Here is a 22,943-nt window from a genome sequence, read left to right as displayed (position 1 = left end):
AATTTGGCAGCTTGATGAGGAATTAAAATTCTCTTTTGACTCTGAGCCAGAGTGCTGTGACAACTATCTGTACAAAGTGGTGTCCCTGTAAGTCCACCCTCTGGCAAGCGTGAAGAGCTGGGCCTTTAAGTCAGTGTTTAAGGTTACAGTTATTAGAACTACATGTAACCAATTTTCAGCGAAGTAGTCCATTTTACAAAAACAAACGTGTTTCCTATGTAAGATAAAACAAGCCCGCTCATCACTCTAGCCTTAGCAAGCCTGTCCAAATCATGCAGCTGGTTACTGGCTTTGAAGGCACAGCCCCAGGAGACATGGAGAGGAAATTGTGACCCACCTACACTGCTACTCAGTGAACTCATTAATGCCTAGGTAGTTTTATCATGTTTTTTTTTTTTTTTAATCTGTGACAAATTGACAAGAAGTAATTTCTTTCAGCAACAGGCTCTAGGTAAATAATTTGGGGGGATCTTTTGAGAAAGCACCTGGATATTAAGGCAATAACGTGGAAAGAAGGTTAAAGAGATTAGAAAAAGATCAGTTACACTCCAAAAGTCTGGAAGCTTTGGATTTTTTAAAAAATTATTTTGTCTATTTCTAGAAATTGCCCCGCATTTTTATGGTATGCAGTTATATTTCCATTTAATAACTCTCAAATCCTTCACCTCTTCCAAAGGATTTCCTGCCCCTGCTGTGTCCCACCCCCCACCCGCCACCATTAATCTGTATCAGGAGGGCTGAGTTTATGTCACCCCCGTGGATTGGAGATGCCATCATGAATACTGCTCTCAAGGGAGGCATTTCTGGTAATTGCTTTTAAAAATCCTTTTACGTATACACATTCTCATGGCACAAACAATTATGGAACTTCAAATCAGCATAGCTGTATTTGTGGATTCAATTTATCACCCCGCTGAGAAATTTGCTTACCTTCTCTTTTTAATGTAAAATACATTAATTCTTCCCTCCTCTGCAGCATCGCCCAGACTGTGGCGTCTCCTGACCAGCCCCTTGTCACAGGTACATAACCTGCGGGAACGTGGTCTATGATCAACCGGGCAAACTCGACGCCTGACCCCCCCCCCTTTTGGGATTGGGCATAGCCACACCTCCTCTGATCGTATTCAAGGTTTAAGGACAAACTCACAAAAGTCTGGGAAAACAGAATTTTCTAGTCTATCTTTCAAGTAATATACAATGGCATTTCAAACACGTGGCTGTACCTGTCCCGTTTTTTAAGCTGGTCAATCCATTGGTAATTTCCTTTTTTAAAGAAGTTATTTGTCCCATACGGTGTTTAGAAAACCTGATAATCATTTTAAAAATAGTAATCCATGGCAGGATTGTCACATATTTGAGAATACTGATTGCTTTCTCAGTTCCTCTTTTCAAAATCTTAAGAAGTACAACTTCGAAAGTATCTACGCTGATTCTTCCACATTACCCCCAAAGAAAGTTACCTGGCGAGCTTCTATATGCCACTCACCTATCATGATTTGTCTGCTGGTATTTGGTTCTAAAATATAGATTTTATCTCTGCATACCCAGAATATGTTCCAAAGGCACACGTAGAAAATACATTATAGATGTAGGTTTTCATGGATCTTTAAAAAGGCTCTCTTTAAATCCATCATCTCCCTCTAAAAAAGAATACAATGAACTCTCTCTTGAGGTTGTCTGCATGTGAAAGCCAGTTATCAAAAAAGGTCAGTACTCAGTTGGAAAATGGATCGTCTCCTGCGTGGACAGGATTCACTCTATGATAATTCAGCTGGGTCCCACCCCAGTGGAGTAGGTGAAAGCAGCTGACGATGCTTTATTAAAATGACAAGGTTCCATAGGAAAAGCTAGTTTATAGGATTACCAACCACAACGGTGCTGTCCTTTTCTTGATCACGGAGGGTGTTGAGGGCAATGTGTATATGTGCTTCTTATTCTCAGACCAAGGTCCTTTAAACAAAGTTTTGCAAGCAGCTAAGCACCAACCTCAACGTTCATCATCCAGCAACTCAGAAAAGCAACAGAAATGCAACGTGCAAATAGAGATGGAAATGCTACCAATGGAGGAATGACAGAGAATGTTCTAGCGTGCTCTTCCTTATGGGGAAAAGAAAAAGGAGAATTTCCCTTTGTTCGAACATGGTGGCGGTGGCAGGGTTTGGGTTGGGGAACATGGTGCTTCATACCAATGAAAAATACCATCTTGTACTCAGGACAAAGCTTCAGCCATCAGTGGGAAAGAACAGTTACAATTGACAGTTTTTACAGCAAGATACCTGTTAGGACAAGTAAAAGCCTCTTCAGTTTAGATTAACAAGAGATATTAATATCGTGCATACATCGTTACAGGAGTCTGGCCTTCCGTGCTGAAAGACCCACCAAGCTCATGGTTATTGGAGAAGCCAGCACCCTTCCCGGGGTATACATCCATGCTTTATTGAGATGCTGTGCTCTTAGGCCGTGGAGAGAAGATGAAACCAGACAGTATCTGTGAGAGCTTACGTTTTGGGGACACGTCAAAACTAAAAACAGCTTCCTGGCAACGACCAGCCAACTGGGGCTGAGCGGGATGGGGTTTTCTCCACATGCCCACTGACCCCCACACCGGCCAAAACAAGTGCACATCTAAATTCTCTTACAGATGCCAACTATGGAAGGCGTTCTATTCCCGTGTCAGTTGATGTTTCCAATCAAAACATGAAGCCAATCCCGTGGTTAGGTGTCTGAGCTCCCCTATGTAAGCTCCACCACAGATGCTCTCTGTTTCCATGAGACCTCTCCCCCAACGACAGTGATCCTGCTGGCTTCCAAAAACCTCCCTACCCCCAGGCACCCATGGTGCAAAGTACAGGCTGGTTAGCAGGTGAAATGAGAGAGGTCAAGTCTTCCCTTCACCTTCTATTCCCCACCCTCAGTGAACCAGGGTAGCACCCCGCATGCCTCCGTGTTAAAGCCTGCTGTTGAGTGAACAGGATCACTGTGTTCTAGAGGAGACCAGGATTTCAGGTACAAACTGGTATTCAGCAGTGTAAAAAAAAAAAAAAAAAAAAAAAAAAAAAGACATCAGACAGCGCTCCAACAATGCAGGGAACAGAATGCACCATGCTCTGAGGATAAAGACAGAACATTGCGGGGGGTGGGGGGGGAAGCTCTCTCCTAGATAGGTACATGCTGACAAAACAGTGCATACAATGGAACAACAGAAAAATGTTTTCTCAGATTTATTAAACAAATGACAAAAATGAGAATGAAATCCCCAGCCTTTTCTGTTTTAAAATTTGGTGTATTAGAAATTTTTAATGAAGTATTTTGTCTATAGGATTAAATATACACACAGAAAGAACAGAAGGGAACTGGATTAATAATATAGGCCAAGCTTGTGAAATCTGGTTAGTTAGGTTTTCACGGCAACTTTCCAGGCAGAAAGGGGGTAAGCGTAAGGGACTGGGTCTGGGTGCGGACGTGGGAAGAGCAGCAGGTGTGTGGTCTTCACAGAGGAAGGCCTGTCTTCGGGCTGTCTACACATCAGTGCAGGCTGAGTGGCAAATGCTTGCTTTCTTTACAAAGGGAATCTGAGGCCCGGGAAAAAGGAGTTGTTAGCCTAGTTTCGTGAGCCAAAAAGCTTGTCCGTGTGGTTAATGACACACGAGGCACACCACTGCAGGTTCCAAAACGGACCTCCTGTTTCCTATTTGAGAGCCAGTTAACAACCCAAATTCATAATAAAGCGGAACTCTGCCTGCAGACTCCGCATACCACTTACTACCTCCAACTCTCACTCAAAAGTAGAACGAATCCCTCTTTGATGCTTTTTACTAAACACGTACACATGTGCACGAACACACACACAGTCCTCACTCCATCCTCAGTGCCCCTGCTTTGTGTTGCACGTTGCAGCGATTTGTGATTACTCTTCAATATTCTGAGACCGTCGTGCCTGGCCCAGCAGCAGCAAGCGCAAGGATCTTTCAGCACCATTTCCACAATGGCATTAACGGCACCAGCCTTGCAGTTAACCTTTCCCACCGGCTCTCCGCTCCACATATAGATCCGATGTCTCATGTCAACAGCTGATTTTTAATCCTTCCCTACTTGCAAAGATAAAGCCACCCAAGACATTCCAGAGTAACCTGATGTAGAGCCTGTATAAAGACACAAACGAGCTGCCTTCCCCGGGAAGCTACAATCAGACACCAGGGGCCAATGAGATGCCCAAGGCTGTTTCCAGGCTCAGCTGCGGTGTCTGTAATCCACACTGAAAATGACCCTGAACAAATCAGTCTATTCCATTTTGAAAGCTTTCAGGAAATGATTTCCTACTTCTTTCCCAGCTTCCACTGGGGTATCTTTAATTGCTTTCACTGGAAAAGAAGAAAAAATTCCTTGTGCTAGAAGTGTCAATTATGTTTTTTGGGATGGTGTACTTTTTTTTTTTTTGGTGAAAACAAGACTCCACCCACCAGCTCCCAAACATATGCATGGCATACAAATCAGCATTTGTGACTTTTGTTCAAAAGGGAATTACTTGGAAATCTCTAGGTGATTCAAGGGAATCAACAAGTAGCCCTCTTCAAGGATGGCTCTAAACAAATGGCGAACAGACCACTTTTAATCTTGGATACCTACAACACAAGGCCAAATCAAAGTGCATTTCTTCTTTTTTGCTTTTCATTATTATTAATAAAAACAGAACTGCAACATTAAGTGGCATGCTTGTTTCAATCTAAAAGTCTTGGCTTCATTTTAAAAACCAGCAACTGGTGTCTTTCAAGGTATGCACAAGTCTGCACGACAGACCCCGTTTCCCTGTATTGAATTTCGCTTAGCTCAACAGAAACAGAATTAAACTAACAAGGAAAAAAGGAGCGCCAGTAAATTCCCTAATGTCGCCACAGTCAAGTTTGTTAATCACTTTCTGCTCCAGAGGTTTATGACCAGAACTTCCATATGCGCTTATGGTTTTGGCTAACATGGCTGAACGTAAAACTCATCAGAGGGCTACCGGCAGTGGATTATTTTGAAACGATCACGTCTTTCGGGTTCAAAAGAAACTTACTCTACATTCCAGGGATTGCAGAGAAAGATTCTTTTGCAGTTTGATTTGTAAAATTTGCAGCAATGAAGTGGACTCATCCCATGAAACCAGAGGAAGGCCAGCCAGTCTTGGGGTAATTAAGCTCCTAACTATCAGAGAAGGAAGGTTTCCAGGCTACAAGAGGGAAGATCCAGAAAAGAGAGTCTTTCTTGGGAATGCAACTCTGAGATCTCTAAATTCTTGCTAATAAGAATAAGGGCCTAAGAAAAGAGTAATTAAAATAGAATAAACTCAAAATAAACCCAATGATGTAGGGAGCCCCAAAATTTCTTAGTTTAAGGCTGGGTCAATTATTGACTAATGACAACTGTACCAAACCCATTCTGTGCTGAATATGGGATAACATTTTAAGCAGAGAAAGTGGACTGAAAGCATGTGAACACTGATTATAGACACAAAAAGGAAGCTGTATGCACATCCACAAGTTTTAACAAAATTTGAAAGGAATTTAATCTTACTAATTTTTCCTTCTTTTGGATACTGCTTCACAATACAATCAAAAAGATCTCAAGGTTAATGTGCAAGTTGAGTTTCTGATTCAACCGAAGACAGAACAGATTTTGTACACTTAGTGCAAGTTTCAAGAGGCTCAGGCTGTATTTTAGTTTTGTGGCCTGGCTTTTTTAGCATTGCTTGGTTTGAATCTTCAAAGAAGCTCTTGAGATTAAAATCAGAATTATTCACATTGTAAGTGCAGGCCACGTGGCACACTGGAGATAAATCTGTGAGAAGTTCCCAAATATGAGTCACATATGTGGGGAAGAATCTGGCCCACAGACTTCCTTTAATTAAATGCCTAATAAAATATCGTCAATAGCATACAGATGCCTGTCAAAGGAGCTGGCGCAGTTCACTTTAAGTTCCGGAACTCATTAAATGTATTTCTTCATGCTAAAAGAATTTCTTGCATTTTATTTTGCCCTGAACCAGCAGCAACAAAAATCAACCACAAAAGGGGCTACACTTTACATACTTTGAAATACCATCTAAGGAAAGATATTAATGCGCGGAGGCCCTGGGCAGGCCTGGTGGCTTGGAGATTTGTTTCAATAGATGGTTGGTCTTCTCTCCCGGGCCTTCCGGTATCGTTTCATGGAGCAGCTATCGCCTGCCTAAAGACCTGGCCCTCCTTAGTGATTCAGGAGACCTCTACACTACCTTAGAGAAACAGGCGGACAGGTCTTGGGAAACCCTTTGGAACCCGCAGTGAATTCACAGGTCACCTATTCTTTACATCCAACTCCACTGCTGGTCTTGCTCCACTCTCAGTTCAACTTTGTGCACGTGCGTGTCCTTCTCTGCCACAGAGGGAGACTCCGGACGCCAGGTAAAGACACAGGGAACTAGAGTCTGACAATAGGCAGAGGGCACAGAAGGTGGGAGGCTGCGGGCTTTCCCTGACCTCTGCGCAGTGAGAGACCACATCACCTCTGCGGAACTGACTCCACTAGGCTCAAAGAATGTTTAAATATTTACTCCCTCACCGATACTTAGAATCTTTAGTAGGGCAGGGCAAACTCCCCCAGAGGCAACTGGTGAATATTCTCAGCACTTTAGGCTACCGTGGCCTTTGAACAAATCACACCCCTTCCCTTTTAAGCACCATTAATCACATCGGGATTGCTGCTTTCATAAATAGTGGCCAACCAGCAGAAATGGAGTTGCTTGGCTGGCACAAAACCAACCAGAGAAAAACTTTATGAGCAACCCTAAAAGGGGAAAGTTTATCAATACAGAACTGAGTACACTATCATTGATCAGCTGTTTTTAAAACACTTCAGATAAAAAAAAAAATCACCACTCCTTTAGCAAAAAGCAAAACAAAGTAATTTCTGGAGCATGTTTTGCTCTAGAGGTTTATGTTTTGATGATTCACATTATATGCTGGGTAAGTTAACACCCCATTGCTCATTCATACTTCATCATCAGACTGCTGTGCAATTAGAGGTAAAAAGAAAACTCATTTGAACAAATCACCTTCACAAATAAACCACAGGATTCCAAATGTGACTCTGCTGAACTCACATTTGACTAAATATTTATACAGCAAATCAACATCTTTTCCTAAGTCCAAAACAGAATACGCAAAAACATGTCCTAAGTGCAAAAACCCCACAATAGAAAAAGCGGTTCTTCCTACGTTTTATGTATGGACTGTGTCTAAGTCTACATGATCCCTGGTCTCCACATCCGATTTTAATTATTAATCTGTACAAGATTCTCCAAAATTAAAGTACTGAATCAAAAGGGTCCTACTGCACCAAGATGTCACATAGACTAAAGCTGAAGACCAGAGGTCAAAGTTCTAGTTTTAGCTTTGTCAGGCAGCAGCTGTAGGAGTAAGTGAAGTCTCTTGATTTCAACAGAACAAGGTTTGTCATCCATAAAAATGAAGGTTTACCCTAAATGATCTCAAAGGTCCCTTCTAGTTTTAAAATTCTGTGACTCTGTTAAATATATATCTAAGGTAAGACATCAATAGACTACTTCAGTGAACATCTTTCAAACTATCCAGTACTCAGTTTGATTCATCAATCATGCACTGAATCAAACGATCAGGAAAAGAACACCAAAAAAAAAAAAAAAAAAAGAGTTTGTGTAGAAAGGATTAAGTTTTCAGTCTTCAGTCTTTAAAATTCAACTTGTCGACATTCCTGTGGACCGATAATCATTTGTGAGCCACAAGGTCAGTCAATACTTGTATTTGTTGCATATGGCTGCCAAATTCTACCCCACTTCCTAAGCATGCGTAGTAGCTCTTCCCTTGTGACAACATCACACGATGAGTTTAGTAAGGCCGTAGGCATGGTGGCACGCCAGGGATGTGTCATTGTTAGAGCTCTTTCCAATAATTTGGTAGTTACTTAGGATCTAAAAATTTGATTCTACAAGTCATCTTCTTAAAAAAAAGTACCAAAGACTGAAAAGTACCAAAGAACAGGCACTAATTAATCAAAGTATTTCATGTGTGATGCTTTCCTTACTCTGCAAGCCAGCCAGAAATTTATTCCACTAGATTCTAGAAGGCAACTGTGTCAGGCTGAGGGGTGACCCTGACTGTCCAGCAGAACCATCTGCGGACCCCAGGTGGCACACCAGACCAATGAGATAAAAAATTTCTAAGGTCACGGCCCAGGCATCACTGATTTTTAAAATGTTGCAGGTGATTCCCATGTGCAGCTGAGACCCTTTGATCTACAATGCAGGAGTGCTGAGTGAAAGGCACAGGCAGAGGTGGGCAAGATTTAAAAAGAAATCAAACCTCTCACTCCTTACACTTTTTTCCTGCACACAGAAACATCTAGAAGTCACTGCTTCCAAGAGAAGACCCTGTTCACACAAGTGTGAACGTTAAGAATGTACACAATAACCAAGGGGCAGCAATTCTGGAAAATGGTTCTTCTCTATGCTGCTCATGATTCAAAAGAGGGCCTTTAGTTTGCCAGCCTGGTGACAACAGTGCCTTTTGTGAGGTCTTACTTTGCCCCGAATCCCCACTCAATAGCATTTCTGTGTTTCAATTAGAAGTTCTGACAGCCAGAGTTATAGCTTCTTAAAACACAGCTAAAGATTTGACCCAGGATGCAAACCCAAACCAGACCAGCAATCCCTTGTAAATTACAGTTCCACTATAATTGACATCTTTTACATTGCTTCACATGAAATCTGGAAAGAAGAAATAACTCCAAATTCTTCCTATTAAAATATCCATTATTCTTGACTAAGATTTCACCAACACTTAATCTCAACCAGCAATCAACTTACATTTGGTCTTGAATTTTGTCAATTCCTCATTTTCTAAGGCTCAGAAAAGCAGCACCTCCTTTTAAAGAAGGGGAACAAAGTAAAACCAACACCTTTCCTGGGATCTCAATACCTCAGTCCAAACATTCAATCAACAGCAGCGTGATCTGCATACAAACTCAACATACACAGAAAATTTCCACATAAATAACGACACACTATACACATGATCAGATCCATAATCAAGTATCTCTTCCTAGCCTTCAATCAGAAAGATAAACAAGGTCCTGGTAACCTGTCCTTCTTAACTATTTCTCTTGTCCACCTTTTTTGGAGAGCAAGCCACTGTGTGAAGTTTCATTTTTCTTCAAGATTTGAGAGTCGGGCATACCCTATCCAAAGGTTTCTGTCCAAAACTTCCTCTAACAAATGTTGATTAAAGATTAATGAGCCACTAGAACAGATAATCTCCACCGGAAACCTGGACTCAAGATTCCACGTTCCCAACACTTGGAAGTCTGGCCCTCTACTCATCCCCCTCTTCTTCCTCCTCACTCACATGTAGGCCACCCAGGGGCTTCTTACTACTAAGCATGGAAGGGGAGCTCAGCACTGCTGCTGGGTTGCCAAATGTGAGTGGCTGGCTCAAATGGGCCACCATTTCAGAGTCTGAATCGCTGGATTCAGTCCCGCTGCTGGTGGAGCCCTCAGTCACCTGCAGGGGCGCCCGCTGGTCTGCCATGCCTCTGGCACACACTGACCGCACGACAGGGATCTTTGAGGTGGGGCCCACCTGAGGTGCACCATTAGCCAGCATTCTACCTTCTGAAGCAGCCAGGCTGGCCAGTCCTCCCTTTTCACGGCCATCAAGCCCACCCATTGCCTCTGGGGTTGATGCTACCTGGCTAAGGATGAAGGGATCTGTCTCTGACTTATTGTAGCGACTGGGAAGATTCCGCAAGTATGGCCTTTGCAGGACGGGGGAAGAGTTTTCATAAGGAGGACCCTGGCTTGGGAGAGGACCTTCTCCTGTACTCTCCTCTCTTGGGTCATGCCCGTTTTCAGAAACATAGCCTTGAGACCCAGTCCTGTCCCAACTCCTACTTGGACTCGACCGTCTGCTACTGGGAGACAATGGGGTGGCGGGGGGACTGCGACCGCCGGAGCCCCTGAACAGCTCATCTATCAGGGAGCTATGTCTTGGGAGTCTGGGGCTCCCACTCATATCAAAGGTTAGGTCTGCTGAATCATCATCGACGAACTCTCTGGAAGGAGGCCGGGAGGACTTCACGGAGGGAGGGGAAGCCCTGCGCCTAGCCTCTGTCCGCCTCTCATCCCCGGAGAGCAGATACACCCCACTGGTCAAATCACCCTCATAATTGTCATTTGTTTGGGACTGGGACTGGGACGCTTGCTCCCTGAGCAGGTCGGATTCACTATCTACGTCACTGCAGTCAATGAAAGGAATGGAAGAGCTGCTGCCTCTGGCAGCCCTGGATGCTGGACCTGTGCTCGGCTGCGGGGGCTGAGCTTTACTCTGCTGGGTCCTATCCTTAACGACCTCCTCCTCTTCGTCGGCCGGCGCCCGCGGGGCTCCGTCCGCCTTCCCGCCGCCCGCGGGGCTCCTGGGCGGCGCGGGGCTCTGGCGCTCTTCGGCCGCAGCGCTCGGCTCCGCTCCCTGCTGACCGCCCGCACCACCTGCGGGCTCCGCACCTTCTCCGGGCGGAAGGCTGGCACTCTGCTGCGCCTGCGCGGGGCGGGGCGAGAAAGGGGGAAGGTTACACGGTGGTGGAAGGGCGGGGCTGCCAGAGCCCAATTTAGCAACAAGCGGGCCGAGAGGCTGCCCTCCACAGGGCTCCAACAGAACACCGCCAATGAGCAGGCGCTCCCCAGTGTGTTTGGTCAGCATCCAGACCGTTCTCTGACCATGCACGGTCCCCAGCAGGCCAAGTGGGCCACAGCCTCTGCTCTCTAGGACCCACGGGCTCATACTGGCTTTCCAAAGTTTCCGTGGAGCAACAGTCTCCTTGCAACCCACAGGGAGGGTTGGGCGGGGTGAGGAAGAAAACACATCGCAGATCCCCGAAAGGCAAGTTGACATGGATTTCAGACAAATGACAAAAAACGTCTTTGTTTATACTTCCAAGGGAGGAACAGGCAGGTTAAGCACTCTATTTTTAGGTGCACAAAGGAAATCTTCATGTTCTTCCCCAACAAAGTTCTTATTCTCTTGTAGAGAAAACCCTGAAAGCACAAGCACAGGCCGATTCGAGAGAAAATGAGCTCTCACCACCCTCAGGGCAAGAGTGATAATGTCTCTTGTTGCCAACTGTGGTCACTGCCCCCTAACAGGAGCCCTGGGAACTCACCACCCAGTCTTGTGCCAATAAAGAGATCTGAGGTTGGCCCTGAAAATGGGAGCGACACCCATCAGGTGCTAGGGAGGTCCCAATCTCTCCACATGCATTTTGCTGGCAGGTGAGCTCCTCTCTGTAGACTCCCATGGATGGTTCCACTCCTAAGCTGAGATAGGGCCAACAGAGCAAACTTCTCTGGGCAAAGGCATGGGATGGAGGACAGGAACTCAGCTGAAAAAGGACCCAGTCTAGGGCCTGCGGAGCCCAGCCTGGGGTGCACAGAGCACAGCCTGTGTTTGCTCAAAGCCAGGGCACACAACTATACTCTCCTCTACTAAAAGAAACCCCAAAGGTGAGGGGCAAATAACTCAGAAGCATACTATGAAACACAGGACTTAGCAGACAAAGTTTGGTAAAGCAAAACAAAACAAAACAAAAACACAGTTATAATAGTTGATCAGCATTACTGACTTGTTTTGGCACTTCTGAATTCGGCTCCGTGGGCTGTGTAGCAAGGCTTCTGATGGACTGGATCTTGCTATGCTTCCTGGGCGAAATCACGTAAGATAGCCATAGTGAGAAAAGCTGTTTTCTTAAATGAAAAATAACAGTCTTATGCCTTCCTCAATATGAAGACGAGTGAAGTAGTGTATATGGATGCTCCCTGGAAACAGTCATCCTTTTCATAGCACTTACAGGGTTCAGGGTATACTTAAACCCTGAAAACACTCTCAGCAATCCCCTGCTCCTGTTCGAGTGGTACAGCTGGTCAGGAACACTAGCCATTGAGCATTACCTTTCTAGTTGTAGGACAGTCACTGGGAGGGAGAGTTGGCTGGGCTGAGTATGCTCTGAATTGCAAATTCTGGCCTGACAATATGAAAGCAATTCATGTATTCTGGGCAATGATTTTCTAGATTAGTTCTATAACAGAGGTGACTACTACTCATCAGCTAACTCTTTCCCAGTGTTGAGTTCACAGAAGGCCTGCCCCATGAATGAATTTACAGATTCAACAGGACCAGGAACTGGCTTTCATGCCACTAACACTCTCCTTTATCTGTTCCCTCCCTTAGTCTCTGAGTGCCCTCCTTTTCCTCCGTGAACAGGCCTTAGAAATTTTCAGGTACTCAAATGATGAAACTATAAACACAGAGGGATTAAATGCTAATGTACATCCAGCTTTTCTTCAAAAGACTCCAAAAACACAAGGATGGTCACAGCAGCAGGTTTGTTTCAGCCAGAGTGAAACAAAATACCAACATTCAGGTTTGTTTATCAACAGAAAATCAGATAAATAAAATGAAATACTTTCACAATACCGAAGAACATCAACACAGATCTCCAAATCAGGTCAGGGTTTAAAAAGCAGGATGCTGGGTGTCTCAGTCAGTTAAGCGTCTGACTTTGGCTCAGGTCATAACCTCACGGTTCGTGAGTTTGAGTCCAACGTTGGACTCTGTGTGACAGCTCAGAGCCTGGAGCCTGCTTCGAATTCTATGTCTCCCTCTCTCTCTGCCCCTCTCCCACTCATGCTCTCTCTTCAAAAATAAATAAACATTAAAAAAAAAGCAAGATGCAGAATTATGTACAGTGTGATACTAGTTAAATCAATGAAAAAGTACACCTGAGAGAAATGCTGCATATTTTTTTTTAAATGCATAAATATGTGTAAAAGAAATAATGTGAAGTTGGCAGTTGTTGCCTCTGGGAAGGAGAGAAGGGAAGTAACAAAGGTGGCTGTTCGTTAAGGGGGTTTTAGCCATATCTGTCATAACAGTAATTACACACAAAAAGGTAAAAACAAAGACAAAAACAAAAAAAAAAAACAGAAACAGAAAGAAATATGGACGTTTGCTGTGATCTCTGTACTTCACAGTTATTTTAAGATATGTTAAAATATAAAAATGTTTTTAAAAAATGCACATGCACCAAACAGCCCTCAGTGCGCCACAGCTCCACCCTTTTACCCTTCTATTAAAAACAAATTGTTTTGATGTTTATTTATTTTTGAGAGACAGTAAGAGACAGTGTGTGAGCAGGGGAGGCACAGAGAGGGACAAACAGAATCCGAAGCAGGTTCCAGGCGCTGAGCTGTCAGCACAGAACCCGACACGGGGCTCGAACTCACAAACCATCAGATCATGACCTGAGCTGAAGTCAGAGGCTTTAACCGATTAAGCCACCCAGGTGTCCCAATTACCCTTTTCTTTTAATCTCTGGATTCTCACCTTCTCCCCTCTCTGGCAACAGAGCCTTGCTCAGGGCATGGGGCTTTGATGCTGGTTGACCAGGGGCCACTTGTCAGTTCTGAGACCTGAGTTCTTTGAGCTTCAGTGTCTCCATCTTTATAAAGAGACCAGGAGAGGGGCACCTGGGTGGCTCAGTCAGTTAAACATCTGAGTCTCGGTTTCTGCTCAGGTCATGATCTCACGGTTCAGGAGTTCGGGCTGCGCGTCGGGCTGTGCACTGACAATACGGAGCCTGCTTTGGATTCTCGGTCTCCCCCTCTCTCTGTTCCTCCCCTGCTCACAACCTCTTTCTCTCAAAAATAAATAAATAAACACTTAAAAAAAAGGGACTAGGAGAGCACTGACCTCACAGAGCTGGTATGAAGACTGAGTTAATGTATGCAAAGTGCGTGGAACTCAGCAAGAGCTGTAAGCATTTGCTAACAACAGCAATAAATCCTGCTTCTCATCCAAGCTGTATTTAATTTAAAAGTTTATAGAAATACTTTTGATTCAAATCCCAAGACACTCAAGGACAAAGAGAGGAGGAAGTTTTTACTGTGCTTTAGCCCCACTGCAATCTCCTTCCTGTTCCTCTTCCATCCCATCCCCTGCTGGTTTCCTCCTCTTCCTCACTTGGCCCTCCTAGTCTGTTTACATCTCATCTTATCCTTGAGGTGTGCCCCAGCCCTCGAATGTTCCTAACACTAAACTGGCCCAGGTTGACTGTGAGGCCCTGATATGGTAATTCACCAGGCCTGGGTGAAGAGACAGTCAGGAGCAAAGCACTGTCACCTGCAGACGATGACTCTTGTCAAGTCGAAGTAGCATCGAAGTTTCTCTTACCTTTCAAACTGCACTTTCTTATGTCCTCCTTCTTTAACAAAGTCGAGAACCTGCTTCTGAGTCCGACCGCTAAAGGGAAGACAACGAGAGGGAAGGAAAGGAGACGGCAAGGGATTCTCATTCAAACACACAACACCCCGTCTCTACCTCCCCTCCTTCCACAACTGGGAGATAGGTGGGCCTTCTCAGCTAGCTGGGGATAAAAGCAGTTCTGGGAGGAACTTGTGTTTCTCTGAGAAAAATGTGTGTCCATTGCATTTCTTGGCATTTTCCTTATAAATAATTCTGTTTGATTACGAAGCCACCATCCTGAGCAAGAGTCTACATGCTTCGAGGACACAGGGCTAATTTTGTTCACTGTATATCCCCAGTGCTTAGAACCGGATTTGATACGCAGGAAACACTCAAATGTTTGTTGAAAGAGGGAGAAAGTGAAGCAGTGCTGGGCAAGTGCACACAACATTCCCGAAGGCTACACGAAATGTTAACAAGACACTTGCTTCTCCAGAGAAAGGGAATCCTCCTGAATTAGAGGGTCCTGTTTGGAGTTTACTGTGGCGGGGTGAAGGGCCTCTTGGCCAATGTTCGAGCAGAACATGACCTCCTGGTCATGCCAGGAGGCTGCTGGAATGACCGAGCAATCACCCCACCAGCCATAGCTCCCGGAGGCCAACTTTCCACTTAGCTCCCCACTGTACTGTGTAGCAGCAGCACCAGAGGGTAGGAGAAGGACGTCTCGGGACAAACGCTCCCATGGCGGACACGAGAGGTGTGCTATGGAATCCTTACCTGAACCGGAATGATGAGCCTCGACTAAAGAGAACAGGCTTTGGCTTTGGTTTGGGCTCTTCAAAAAGTCTAAAAAAGGCATGATGTTCAACACAGATTTTCCAGAACGACTTGCAAAAATCCCGACTGGCCATTAGAAATTCCAAGGTATCCTGGTACGAGCTCTAAAAAGAGAAAATACCATTTTTTCCCCCTTGACCCACAGACATCAGGTTGAAACATGAGAAAAGGGCCAGAAAAGAAGTATGTCCAATAAAATTTCACTGGTGCATTTTATTATAGCATGACCACAAATTCACATAGTAAAATAGAGTTGTTCCTAATGACAAAATCTAGTCATCATTCAACCATTTTCCCCTCACAAAATTCCTTAGAGGAGCTAAAAGAAAACAGGGGTAATTCACAGAACTCCTAACACTTCTTTTTTTTTTTTTTAATTTTTTAATGTTTTATTTATTTTTAAGACAGAGAAAGAGCATGAGTGGGGATGGGGCAGAGAGAGAGGGAGACACAGAATCCGAAGCGGGCTCCAGGCTCTGAGCTGTCAGCACAGAGCCCAACGCAGGGCTCAACTCATGAACTGTGAGATCATGACCTGAGCCGAAGTCGGTCGCTCAACCGACTGAGCCACCCAGGGGCCCCTCCTAACATTTCTTGTGACAGAATTCACGAACAAATTTTGTTTACGTGGCTTATATTTCCTCCTCCTCCTCCTTCTTCTTTTTTTTAGTTTATTTACTTTGAGAGAGATGGATAGTGAGAACAAGCTGGGAAGGGACAGAGAGAGAGAGAAAGACAGAGAGAGAGAGAAAGAGAGAGAGAGAGGGAGAGAGAACCCAAAGCACACTCCACACTGTCAGTGCAGAGCCCAACGTGGGGCTTCATCCCATGAACCATGAGATCATGACCTGAGCTGAAACCAAGAGTCGGATGTTCAACTGACTGAGCCACCCAGGCACCCCCATATTTCCTTCTTAAAAAAAATCCAACTACTGAAATTCCTGTTTTGCCTCCTTAAAATAACTGAAACACACTCTTCTGTTTTCTCCCTCATGGCTCATGCCGACTTTACACACTGGTCTTAAGTCTCTTCTCTGTCAAGTAGCATATGGCTCAAACCTCCAGGGGACCCCACAGGAAATGAACATTTTTTTTTCTGGAACACAAAAGTATCACTCAAGGCTGAAAAAGTCATGTCCTTTGATTCTGGAAAGGGGAGAGTGTAATTTTGTATTCCCAGGCTGAATGCTCTCAATGTAAGTGGCCCTATTATATAAACAGGAATTACTACAGCCTTAACGGTTCCCAGAACTTCCAACTCTTTTGGGGGGAATCTCACAGTTCTGGGCAGACCCAACTTACAAACAAGCTGAGGCAATTCTGCATTTGCAAGTGGCCTTTTAAAACTCCAAAAGCATTTTCCCATAGAAAACAACTTATAATGGGCGGTTGCTTCCTAGGTCAGGCCATAAAAGCTCATTTAATCCATTCGGTAGCTGAACGGTAAGGTTAGACTGCCATTTATCATCTTTTTTTTTTTTCCACGGGAACAAAACTCTGCCAAGTTCTGGTTGGGGACACCAGGATGAATCAGCCATCTCCGCCATTGCCATTTCCCGTGGGGGGGGGGGGGGGGAAGGAGACGCTCCTTCTCTGATCCGGTCCTGGGGTGAGCGACATCCTCAGGGGTTCTCCAGAAAATGGGGTGCACCTGCTTAGCTTGCGAGAATGTGCTGTCAGAGGTCAGGGCACAAGAGTAGGGACGCGAGGGCTGGGGAGAGCTGGAGGCTTGTGCGGCCAGGGGTGCGCCCCGAATACTGCGGATGCTGAACGGGGTCTCGAGGGGATGGCCTGGAGGCTGGAGCCCAGCAAAGGCATGGGTTTGTCGGGAGGGGCTGAACACTCTCTACCCTCGCTGTGTCTACCCAGGTGACAGCACGGTGACTGAGCGTCTGGGCAGGACACTCGGTACAGGCCCTCAGACACCAGCCCGGCGTCATCCCGCCCCGCCCACTTACGTTTGCGTCTGGGCGGAGCTTGATGAGAAAGCGCTTCCTCTTGAAGCTCAGCTTGCGCACTTTCGCCCAGTTGAAGGCGTTGATCTTGGTGAAACCCTGCAAAGGAAGGGATCAGCCAGTGAGCCAGGAAACGCAGAAGAAGCAACATGGGAGGTGGTTTGCCTTGCATATAGGGACCTGCTTTTGACTGCTTGGGAAGAATGCCTTTTGCTAGAGAATTTGCTAGGATTTGCAGCTGTGGGTGATGCCTGTTCCTGGAACATTATCTTTCACTAATTATATGCTTTGGTATTCAAACTAAGGTTGCCTCCAGGGAGGGAAGCGGCTGGCCAAAGGCAGGATGCTAAGAAAGATAAATAACAATAAAAACCATGGCAACCACAACAATTAGTGACCATCACTTTCCAGTGCCAGGGGAAGGACTTTACAGACCTTATCTTACCAAACCTTATACAAAACCCAGTGAGATGGGTTTGTTATCTCTCTTTCACAGATGTGGAAACTGCTGCATGAATTTATTTTAATTTGTCCAAAATCACACAGCTCACGTGGCAGAATGAGGTGCCCCACCATGTGCCTTCACCAGCAGGGACTGTTAATTTCCATAAAAGCAACACACCAGGCTGGTGGTCAACCCCCATGGTGCACACTGGTCTGGCTCCCAGGAGCACAAGCAGGATGGGGAAGGGAGTCCCGGCCTGTGGTTTGTCTTCTAGACCAGAGAACAGTCTCTGGGAAGGACTCACACATCCTCGTTCTGAAAGTCAGGTGTGATGGTACAGGGTGTTCCTGTGTCCCTGTTCCTGTGAGGAACAGGGTGATGGAGAAGTAAGGGGAAGCGACCAGACACCAGCTCCCATCTGTCCTGTCATCTCTGCCTAAATTAGAATTCCTCCAGAGCTGCTGAAACACCAGGACCATGTATTGAAATTGTTAAGAATGAAGCAATTAGGTACTGGCAAGATTAATTCCAAGATACGGCCTTGGTACACGATTAAATTACTGCGTAATTCTCAATATTTAGATTGTATCAAATATAATCAAAGCATGTTAATTCAATTGTGAGGCACTTCTTTTCCCCCCCTCTATGATTTTTAAAAATGCTTAAGGGTTCTGATTTCAAAATTTAACGGTAGGACTGAAAGCTTTACATTTGGCTTATTGTCATTTTGCTCATCAAGTACTCCTATGTTATTTTGGCATTTCAGAAATTGTTAAGAGCAATTGTTAAGATACCTCAAGTATCGTACACTGCTTTCAAACCTTCCCTTCTTACTCTCCCATATGAAACCCAACCTCGACTCCTCCTGGGACAGGATCCTATGATAATCAGTGTCCACCGTAAACATCTGATACAGGAGCAGAGAAGCACTGAGACCAATTTGGTAAAATACGAAGGGACAATATAACCAAAACCAAATATAAACCAAAATGTTTTAGATTGTGTACATATCTATGCCTTCAAAACTGGTGAAGATTACCCTACTTAAAGGCAGACACTTTCTCCATACCCCTATGAAACCAAAGCGTGGATTACTCTCGCTTTTGTTTAAAAGAAAAGCATTGAGGACACTTTTGGGGGGTGATGAATATGTTCATTGTCTTGATTTCATTGATTGCTTCAGGATATACATATACAAGAACTTATGAAACTGTACACTTTAAATATGTGCATTTTACTCTATGTCAGTAACACCTCAAAGAAGCTGTTAAGAAACAAAAAGAAGCACTGTCAGTAGAAGAATCTAACAGTGCAATCAAGAGAGCATACATTTCATGGGGAGCCTGGGTGGCTCAGTTGGTTAAGCGTTGGACTCTGGCTTAGGTCATGATCTCACGGTTCATGAGTTTGAGCCCCACGTCAGGCTCTGTGCTGACAGCCTGGAGCCTGCTTCGGATTTTGTGTCCCCAGCCCCTCTGCCCCTCCCCCACTCATGCATGTGAGCGTGCACTCTCTCACTCTCTCATAAACATTAAAAAAATATTTTAGGGGCGCCTGGGTGGATCAGTCGGTTGAGCATCCGACTTCAGCTCAGGTCACGATCTCGCGGTCCGTGAGTTTGAGCCCCGCGTCAGGCTCTGGGCTGATAGCTCAGAGCCTAGAGCCTGGAGCCTGCTTCCAATTCTGTGGCTCCCTCTCTCTCTGCCCCTTCCCCGTTCATGCTCTGTCTCTCTCTGTCTCAAAAATAAATAAATGTTAAAAAAAAATTAAAAAAAAATATTTTAAAACTTTTAAAAAAGACAGTACACATTTCAGAGTACAGAAAATTATGTCCTTAAGTAAAACACAGGTACGAATTCAAGTGCAGTGTTTTACTACAAAGTTACTATACTACGTGGCTTTGTAGAAATTTATAAAACTGCTGTATCTTTAAAAGTACACATTACCCTTTTCAAGTATGTATATCTGAAGTCACAAATAAGCTGACGTAGGTAAAACCTAAATTAGGTTTAAGAATCCCTAAATTTGGTTAAAAAAAAAAAAAACTCAACAGGTTAAAAAAGAGAGGGGGGAACCACATGACTAGCATGTGCCAGTGTGAAGAAAGTGTTTATTTTGGGGGGTCTGAAATCCTGATTCTATTATACTGTGTTTTGAGCACAGGTCCACTGACAGATTACCAAGTCAATAAACACAAGCAAATCTTTGTGCATTTCCCAACCAGAGCAAGGGCAAATGAAGTAGAATCTGGAAGTGGAGGGCCTAGAAAGAAAATAGAAACCCTAAGGTGAGGTCAGTTTCTCCCTGTTCACCTAAAATTAACCATCAGAGGTCTTAACTTGGCCCACCCAACGCGCAGAGTTGAAGGGCCAACTCTTATCTTTCCATCACCAGGGGAACTGAGCTGTGTTCTAAGTGCTCTTACCTGAAACACTAGAATTCCCGTGTTGGCAACAGCCAGGTTGATCTTCGTACCTTCCCTGTCCTTAGCCGGGTGCAACCGGACCCCATACATCTCCAGCCTACGGGCAATCTCCAGAAGTTGGAAATCTGATTCTGCTGGTGTTTGTCCGCTGACAAAACAAAAATTAAAGAGAAAGTCCAGGTGATTTGAATTGCCTGTGTCTATTAATTTGAGATTAGGCAACTCCTCTTGGGAAATAAAAAGGCATTTCATCACAAACAATGGAGCTACCTGATCAGATGACACCCAGCCTCCCATTCATTGCAACCCAAAGTCGAGCAGCTAGGACAAAAGCCCTATTGCCTGTGTAACACAACACCCCAAAAGTCTGTCTCACATTTGCCCAGTTGTTTTTTTTTTTTTTTTTGGAATCTCAAAGAGTTTCCTTTAAGGTCATATAAAAGCAAAACGCCATTGTGTTCAAACACGTTTTTAGTCGCTGACAATGGGCCTAAACTTGTAAGGGAAGTTCAAGGCAACACTCTGGCATACTATCACCAGGGCTCAAGTGCCCTCCTTGAAAACAGCAACAAAATCAATAGGCACGGAGCATCTTTTGAAAATATTTTACTGATCAAAACAAAAAAATGGAGAGGATACAAAGGTGCTAGATTTTCATGACATTCCTACTTTGCCCCTAGTTTACCGTGTCCCTTTTCTGATTTCCTATTAACTGGTCTTACACTCTCCCTTTAATTCCACAGCATGGGTATCCTCAATTCCAGACATACCCCAGTATCACAGGAAATCAAGCAAGGATCCTAGAACTTTGGTCTTGAGCGGGGAACCTGCACTGAGAGTCCTAGGTGAGGAATAATGGCCCCCATGAACCTCTGTGCTCTTCTCCCTCACACCTTGCGTCTTTCTTCCCAACAGTTACCGTGTGTGTGTGTGTGTGTGTGTGTGTCTACACCCACCTATGCTGGAAGGACAGAGAGAAGCTCAAGGGAAACATGAAGGGACCAGTGGGACTTACATGTGGTTATGGTGATACTCCACGATTTTGTCTTCTAGCGCATCTTGCTGAGGTATGTACTTGTTTTTTGCTAAATGCTCTCTGTCTGATGCTTCATCGAAATCCCCAATCTCGGCTACCAGGAAACAGAGAAAGAAAACCCAGCCACATACAATTAATACCTCACAGTCTGTTACATTCCTCGGGCAACATTCTCTGGCCAGCAAACCAGAAGGCAGAGGACAAGGCGATCCCAGCCTGTGGGTATCACAAGGGCTGGATGTCAGAAGGTACCCTGTGAGGACGGATTTAACAATCGTGCCAACGTAACAGGATGGTCTCCACTCTCGTCTCTACCAGTTGCAAAGAAAACTTTGGCATCAACCAATTTCATCCATCCATGTTCCTGATTTGTTTCTTCCTCCCCACCCCACTGGGACCACTTCTGTTCTAGGCAGTCAATTCTAGACATGTGGACCATGACATTATGACTTCTAAATAAGCACAGCATTTTTCGACTTTAAAAAATCAACTTCGAAACTCTTGTAGATAATAATTATTACTGCAAACCCCAAATGCTTTACCATGTAGAGAAAAGCCAATGGTAAATAGGTATAAACATACATAATATAATTTGGTAAAATAAAATAATTAAAGTTTATGAAGTATCTTGCAGTCCTAGTGCCAGAAATGGCTGGTCAGATGGCAGCCTCTTACAAATTTCTCACCTACAAGGACCAGGAGGCCCATTTTTCTCATGTAACCTCTGCATAGTCCCTAAATTGCTATGATCTGGAAATCTAAAGAAAAGACCTTTAAAGTAATAATTATACCTTAACAACACTAGCTCCAGCTCCGTTTATATCAATTTAATACCTCTGGGACAGCATGTCATTTTCTTTGAATCCTATGGTCTGTGAACAACTAGAGAGCCCAGCTGTTTTGAGTAACAGCGAGTGAATGGTTGCTATGACATCTCCCCTTCGTTTTGTCATGTGAAGCAGCCTGTCACACTTTGGGCAATACACCTCCACTCATCATGCAGGATATGGCCTACATGTTGCTATAAATCGCAAGCACCGAGAATATTTGCTCTGCACTGAAGAGCGCCAACTCATCTGGTTCCAGCTGGGCCAGTGGAAGAATCGATGGCTCTAGCTTCTTGCTGCCGTGGCGAATCAATAACATTACTTCCTAAGTCCGGTAGATCTTCAGTAAGACCCATATACAAAAAATAAGAAGATAAGCATGGTCTCTAGAAACACCTAATCCTATTAGGCTAAGTAATTTATTGACCACTAGGAGTGACACTTCCTACGAATCTTTGGAAATCATGTTAACTGGACGGTTATCCAAATGGGCTGATTATATGGGACTGCTTTGGATACAACGGAAATTGTAAAATGATACGACAGCACAATTTTTTTATACTAGTGCTAATACGTGTGACATAATCATCTTCTTGAAACATAATGTGCATATTCGATTTCAATAACTTCAACAAGTTATTTCTGCCTTGGCCAAGAAGAAAAAAAAATGCCCAGCTGGGTTGTCAATATGCCTTAGAATGAGTACAATCTAATTTATCCTTTGCCTAGATTAAGGAAGCAAAATATCTAGTTTCAAGCATCACTAGGATTCAGTCCAGCTTCCTGTGTCTTGGGGTTTACTAAACTTGGGACAGCAGAATACAAGAAGTGTCATCTTTGACAGGTTTATGTCTTAAGGCTAATGTACCATATTCAATCATGAATATTAAATCCAAGAACAGGACCGAACAAGTTTAGTTTACTTGACCACCATCTGTCCAAGCTTCTTCTCTGCATCAACGGAGATATCAACAAGAGCACACTAGTCCTTGAAAAGGACACAGAATTCACAGGCCAGTGTTTGGGGGGGCTACACCTGTTAAATGATGCTTTAGGGCTATTGTTTTCAATCCATGGGCACTCATATAACAAAATAACAAAAAGACATAATTATTGTTTTTCGTGGATGTGAT

At 44.3% G+C, this 22,943-nt stretch overlaps 1 protein-coding gene across 1 annotated transcript in view; it reads right to left on the bottom strand.

Annotated features, from left to right (window-relative positions):
* Positions 1-22,943, bottom strand: part of FARP1 (FERM, ARH/RhoGEF and pleckstrin domain protein 1) — a 293,763-nt gene that overhangs the window by 46,629 nt on the left and 224,191 nt on the right. The window contains exons 7-13 of the mRNA XM_047081200.1: positions 20,963-21,077; positions 19,948-20,095; positions 17,081-17,176; positions 15,063-15,226; positions 14,274-14,342; positions 11,668-11,743; positions 10,346-10,586 (exon numbers count right to left, since the gene is read on the bottom strand). Coding sequence (XP_046937156.1) covers positions 10,346-10,586; positions 11,668-11,743; positions 14,274-14,342; positions 15,063-15,226; positions 17,081-17,176; positions 19,948-20,095; positions 20,963-21,077 — 909 coding nt within the window. The remainder of the gene's footprint in view (positions 1-10,345; positions 10,587-11,667; positions 11,744-14,273; positions 14,343-15,062; positions 15,227-17,080; positions 17,177-19,947; positions 20,096-20,962; positions 21,078-22,943) is intronic.

Source organism: Lynx rufus, unplaced genomic scaffold, assembly GCF_022079265.1.
Source record: "Lynx rufus isolate CCGP_SWC_20201006 ecotype Redwood Valley unplaced genomic scaffold, mLynRuf1.p SCAF_1, whole genome shotgun sequence".
Lineage (NCBI taxonomy): Eukaryota > Metazoa > Chordata > Mammalia > Carnivora > Felidae > Lynx > Lynx rufus.
The sequence above is the reverse complement of the archived record's forward strand: the minus strand, read 5'-3'. Positions and strand labels throughout refer to the sequence as shown.